The sequence below is a fragment of the Notothenia coriiceps genome, unplaced genomic scaffold (assembly GCF_000735185.1).
Source record: "Notothenia coriiceps isolate Sejong01 unplaced genomic scaffold, NC01 NC01_scaffold00031147, whole genome shotgun sequence".
Lineage (NCBI taxonomy): Eukaryota > Metazoa > Chordata > Actinopteri > Perciformes > Nototheniidae > Notothenia > Notothenia coriiceps.
Genome location: NW_011363848.1, coordinates 12,764 through 19,231, shown reverse-complemented (window position 1 = coordinate 19,231; position 6,468 = coordinate 12,764). Strand labels below are relative to the sequence as shown.

The following is a 6,468-nucleotide window of genomic DNA, read 5'->3' as shown; positions in this document are numbered from 1 at the left end:
TTTTGAGTTTTCTTAAGCTGTATGCAATAATCAGCAATATTAAAATAATAAAAGGCTTGCAATATTTCAGTTGATTTGTAATGAATCCAGAATGTATGACATTTTTGTTTTTTTAATTGCATTACAGAAAATAAAGAACTTTATCACAATATTCTAATTTTCTGAGACAGTCCTGTATATAAAACATGTCTGTGAAGTTTTTTTCAAAATACCAAACAGATCACCCATTGTAGCCATGCCTCATATTGCTCAAACCCCTCTTTGCAGCCCTGTTAGAGAAACGCAGATTTTGGGTCCTTAGCTTAGAAAAAAATAAAATAAGAGGTGGCGGAGCTAATGCCTGATCAGAATTCTACCGTAGATAAAGTTAAATTCGGTTGTGATAAAACGCCATCCTGTTTAAAACACTTCAAGGATTATTTCTGAAATAGTATGGAGCTCAAATGCTTTTTCTCTTGCAGGTTTATCACAAGGTGAGTTATTTTTTTATGTCCTGCTTTTTTTTACATGTGCTCTACACAGTAAAGGTTAGCCAGGGTTGCCAACTTTGGGTACCTGGCTGGAGTGAGATTTTGATATCATGGGTTTAATTACACATATGCGCACGAAATGACTGCCATCGTGTCAGCAGCGGGACCTTAGCATATACAGTACTGTATATAGGATATATAATACAATATACAAATACACAATATTGGGCACAGATTATACAGTAAAGGGCACAACGAAATTCACAATTCACTAATGAAAGTCAAACACATGTTTGTTTCCACTGTTTTATTGTGTGCCTGTCGCGATAAGCAATTAATTGACTTTATCGTACGATAAATAAAAATGAACTCGATAAATTGCTATTTACATGAAGATGTGACGAGCAGTTTGAAAGGATGTACTTGAATTATTATTATATATTATCATTTTGTCAGTGGTCTAAAATGGTCATACAATGGTGCCGACAATATTATCGTTTATCGCAATAATTTCCGGGAAAATGTATCCAACTAAATTAATTATCGTGAGAGGCCTATACATGAAACACACACACACACACACAAATCTACAGACTTACTCCAAACTGCCAAATATATTAATTAACACACTCTCACTCTCATATACATAGGGATAGTGGTGGTCTAATGCAGGGGTTCTACTGTCTAATTCTACTGGATTTCTACTGGATCTTAGATCTGCGCATGCGCAATACGGGTCGGCGATTGACCAACCGGCTCCCACTGCTCTGCTGTCTGTTATAGGGGTGGGCGATACCACAACATCTGGATTCGATCCAATACCAAGTATTTCAGGGCCAGTATCGCCGATACCGATACTTTTTAAAATGAAAAGTGTCTTATACTTTCGTATAGGGGAGAGCTGCATGACATGATTTTTGAGCTGAAAGCATCATAACTAGACTAAATCTGAATTCATTTTCATGATTAAAGACAGTTTTTATTGACAAATTAACGTTTTACTTTTGCAAATGTAAAGTGCAAACATGAAAAATAACAATACAAAGTGGCCACAGTAGAGAACTGCCTTCTTGCACACATCAACACAACAAGTGTTCATTGGCAGTTGTGAAATAGCTCCACACAACGCTCCTCTTTCTCTCAGCCATCATGCGCGTGTGTGTGTCGCACTCGCGAGTCGCTGGCTGCTGCTGTCCTGCCCTGCTGGCTGCTGTCGGTCAGTTTGATAATCCAATATGGTCTAGCTGCGGCCGCGGACACTACATGACACTACACAACACTACACGACACGCCCACCTGACACAACACTACGGTGGCTGAGAGGCACTACCGTTAAAAGCGAATTGACGACACTACACGACATGAGGAGAGGTATTGGGGTTTAGGTTTGGGAGGGAGGAAGGAAGATTAGGATTAGGTAAAAAGGTAGGGAGTGGTTAGGGTTAGGATGGGGAGAAGGGAAGGGTTACATTGAAGGGAGGGAAGATAACTGCTACCCGGGAAACAGGATGCAACGCGTCATCTGTGAAGCTCCGCCAGCGTTGAGCTCCCGCCCACATCGAGCTCATTGCGCACTGCAAAAAAGTATAAAAGTATCGATCCTATTGGCTCTAGTATCGATATTTTGAAACGTAACGTAATATCGGAAGTATCGATATTTTGGGATCGATCCGCCCACCCCTAGTTAACGTTGTTAAGAGTGGGGGGGGGCGGGGAGGGAGCGGATCGACAGCTTGAGCTGCTGTCAACTCAACATTGTAATTGCTATGTAAACAAAGTCGTCCAAAACACGTCAGGCATTGTTTCTGATAGCAACTTTCTGTGGGTCCGCCAACGTCACCACGGATGGACACGTCAGTTAGGATGGACATCTATAACCGCTCGTTGTACACCCGTTTTTAAAGGATTTGGGTACGGAGGAAAAGAGAGAGGGTTTTATTTTCTGATGCTGCTTGAGTTCCCCGACGCAACGGGAACACATATTTAAGTATAAAAGACATCACAAAGTGCATTTTGCATTATAGGTCCCCTTTAAGTATAAGTACTTGTTTCGCATAGTTCTACTTCTTTCTAGATGCTGCACATGTGTTGTCAAGTTGTTTTTTGTATTTACATATTTTTTTTGTTTTTGATAGTCCCACGTTTTTTGGCCTGTTGTAGTGTGTTTGCATGGGCCACCGTACATGTGAGTAAAAGTTTTCTATACGATTTCAAGCTAACACAGGGTGAGTAATGGTATACACATTTCTTTAAGCAGCATTTAAAAAAACTAGTATTTGACATGTAGTCATTGACACAGTAATTTAGTTGTCGAGACATCTTTCAATCTACAATTCATGAAATCAATGCTTCATGGGAGGTGTTTCAGTGATAGCAAAGAACAGTGTAGTTATTTATCAGGACACTAAAGCGGAGTGAAGCAGTCCCACAGCAGCAACTTCCCAAACATGTTTCAAGCCTTAAATAAATAATCTGTTTCAATTTTAGGGTTAACTTTCTGTAGCTGTCGGATTAAACCCTAACATCCTTCCTCATCAGGCTGCTTGATTACATATTGACTGAAGCTCGGAGGATACAAATGAAGTCATTATTTCACATGAAAGAAAAACATTTTTCACTAATATTACATCTATTCCAGCCCTAGAGATCAAAAGGCTTTATGGGGCTCTTTGAACACCACTAAACTCTATGAAGTTGTATGTATTGTGTGTTTGTGATGAACTATATCACTGATCCTTGTATAAGACTGACATGCTGATCTAAAGAGGTCTGAATCAAACAATTGTTATTGTGAATTAGCTCATCATCTTCACCACAAACACACAGACCATTGAAAACCAATATTTACATCACGTTCACATTTACATAAATTCAGTATGTGTGTATTTTAAGTACTTGGTTTGACACCAGAGGTAAGTTGACACAATTCCTTCTCTTTAGAAAAATTACTTATTGAGATGTCCCTGACACTCCCTGACACCCCAAAGAAAAAACACACATCTGAAGTCATGAAGACGCGGTGTGTGTGTGTGTGTGTGTGTGTGTGTGTGTGTGTGTGTGTGTGTGTGTGTGTGTGTGTGTGTGTGTGTGTGTGTGTGTGTGTGTGTGTGTGTGTGTGTGTGTGTGTGAAGACATAAACACACATTCAACTGGATGGGACACCTGATCAAAGGAGAAACTTGGCAGGGTGGGAGGGTGTGTGTGTGTACCCTGTAAACACAGAAGAAGAAAGCAAGAGCATGCAGATGAAGGAATCCATGAGGAGAGGAAGAGAAGAAAGGAGAGGAGGAGGGGAAATGGGGAAGAGGAGAAAGAAGATGAAACAAAAGAAAGACAGAAAAGCAGGAGAGAAGGACGAAGAGGAGATGAGGGAAAAGGAAAGGGGGACTGAGAAGATGAGAAATAAAAGATGAGAAGAGAAGAAAGGAGAGGGGAAAGAGGAGATGAAATAAGATAGTAAGGAAAGGGTAAAAGATGTTAGGAGAAAAGAAGAGAAGTTAAGAGGAGAGGAGATGAGAGGACTATGGAGGAGAGGGGAGGAGAAAACGACTGCTTTCATCTCAATATCAAAACACACACACACACACACACACACACACACACACACACACANCTCCACCTGCACTCTAAAAAAAAATACACCAGCTCTACTTAAATAAATTGAGGTAACAATTTGCGTTGATCTTTTTAAGTATTTCCAACTTAATCGATTATTAAATTAATCCAAGTACCCATTTATAATCTGATTAACTAAATTAGTTCAGTACTACAAACATAATTTGCTTTAATCGATTAAGTTGGAAATACTTAAAAAGATCAACGCAAATTGTTACCTCAATTTATTTAAGTAGAGCTGGTGTATTTTTTTTTAGAGTGCAGGTGGAGTGTAATGTGTAATTGTATTGACTTGAATATGTCCGTGCAGATGTGTGAGCAGGTTGTACGCTCACTGCCTCTCCTGTTTTCGTACTGTTCAGCTCTTCATGCTGAAAAGTTTATGGACAATTATGTCGACACTTGATAGCTGGTATTTACTCCAGACAGCAACGTGTGTTTGTCTGCCATCCACACTACATCCGATACCTGCACTCTGTGTGTGTGTTCGTGTGTGTGTGCATCACTTGGTCTAAGTGTCTGTATCTGTGTGTATCTTGGCAGCATGGCGAGCAGTGGCAGAAGAACGCCTGCACCACATGTGTGTGTGACCGGGGTCAGTCTAAGTGCCACACACACGCCTGTCAGCCCGCTTCCTGTGCCAAGGTGAGTAGTCTCAAACACACACACTAACACACAGACACACACACTCATTGGAATTCTGTTTTATACAGAATCCACCTCATACATTAGGCTTTGTGTTGAAACTCTAATGGATTCAGAGGCGTTTAACAATGCAAGACAACACAGATGTTGCTCTCTGCATGTAAATCCACACACACACACACACACACACACACACACACACACACACACACACACACACACACACACACACACACACACACACACACACACACACACACACACACACACACACACATACACAGAGGCTGACATTAAATTGTTAATTGTATGCAAATTTCAGCTTGCGGCGCCCGTTCTGTGCTGGAACTCTTGTTAGTGAAGTCGGAGAGTGCTATAAAACACAATCCAGACGCACAGCCATTAAATAAAGGGTCATGGACAGACAAAGTACATAATAATGCCAATACATCTGTCAAATATATATTAATATTATTACCACTATTACTTTAGCCTTGCTACTTATTTTTCTTCCTGCTTCCTCTTTCCCTTCGTCTTTCAAACCCAACCTGTGGAGGCAGATGGACGTCCACCCAAATTTAAGTAGTAGGGTGTAGTAGAAGTGTAGGACATTTTGGTTTTAAATTGACAACACTTGATATTATCACAGAAGCCTTACGCAGCTTCACTGTGTTTGGTTCTGACTAGGGTTGATTTAAGTTCTAAGGGCCAAACTCAGTTTATATTCTTGAAGCAAAACAAAAATGTATCTGAGCCCTCAAGCCACTAATTAATATATTATCTAGCTGAAAGATTTCCAAACTAGGAAACATTTACTTGATCTCATTAGAGCTGTACTGATGACCTCGCCGCAGGCCACATGACAAACGAACAGTATTTTTTTTTGTATTACAAATGTAGATGGATTTTTGACCTACATATTCAGACATTTTTCTTTCTACCTGCACCTTGGAAAGAGGTGAAATTTAGCCAGAAGTCCCATTCTGTATGCGCTCCAGTTTTAAAGGAGACATATTTTCATTTTCAGGTTTAATATTTGTCGTTTGTGTCTCTACTGTGACTTGTTTCCATGCTTTAACGTTCAAAAAGGTCTTTATTTTTCCTCATACTGTCTGTGCTGCAGCACCTCTTTTCACCCTATGTCTGAAACCAGAGACCAGTCTGCTCTGATTGGTTAAATGGCTAGCTCTGTTGTGATTTGTCAACTGCTTGGATATGTGACGGAAATGCCCCGCTGCTTAGCATATCCCATATTATGTGTACTAGCTAATAGAAGCGCTAGTATAGTGTCACATAGTGATTTCACTTTGCTATGGAAGTAAACAAAGAAGTCCAATGGAGGCGTTTCAGGTTGGGGGGGGAGTGTGTGTGAGAGAAACTCCATTTGGAGGGAACTTTGGGATTTTAGCCTTTGCAGACCATTTACATGCACAAAAACCTATATAACACACTACAGCAGGGGTCGGCAACCCCTGGCACGCGTGCCAATGCCGTAACCAGTGGCACACTAGGAATAAGTGGAATAAGTGTGCAAAATATTTAAATTGTATTTTTGGATCCTGACCGAGACCGCCGCCAGAGCGTCTCCTCGTCACCTGCAGAAGGAAGCCATGCACGCAAAGCAGCCCCGCTCTCTTTATCTCCAGGTGACTTTCTGCCGCTTTCCTCCGTGGTGCAGTGCTGATCGTTTCACCACGGAGGAAAGCACTTCACTAATTGCAGTACCCATAAGGCACAC

The 6,468-nt window shown here is 40.8% G+C and overlaps 1 protein-coding gene across 1 annotated transcript in view; it reads left to right on the top strand.

The window, feature by feature from the left end:
- LOC104959850 (extracellular matrix protein FRAS1-like) overlaps positions 1-4,730 on the top strand; it is a gene marked incomplete at its 3' end in the record, with an annotated part of 87,829 nt that extends 83,099 nt beyond the window's left edge. The window contains exon 8 of the mRNA XM_010787761.1: positions 4,629-4,730. Coding sequence (XP_010786063.1) covers positions 4,629-4,730 — 102 coding nt within the window. The remainder of the gene's footprint in view (positions 1-4,628) is intronic.
- Positions 4,731-6,468: the final 1,738 nt, after the last annotated feature.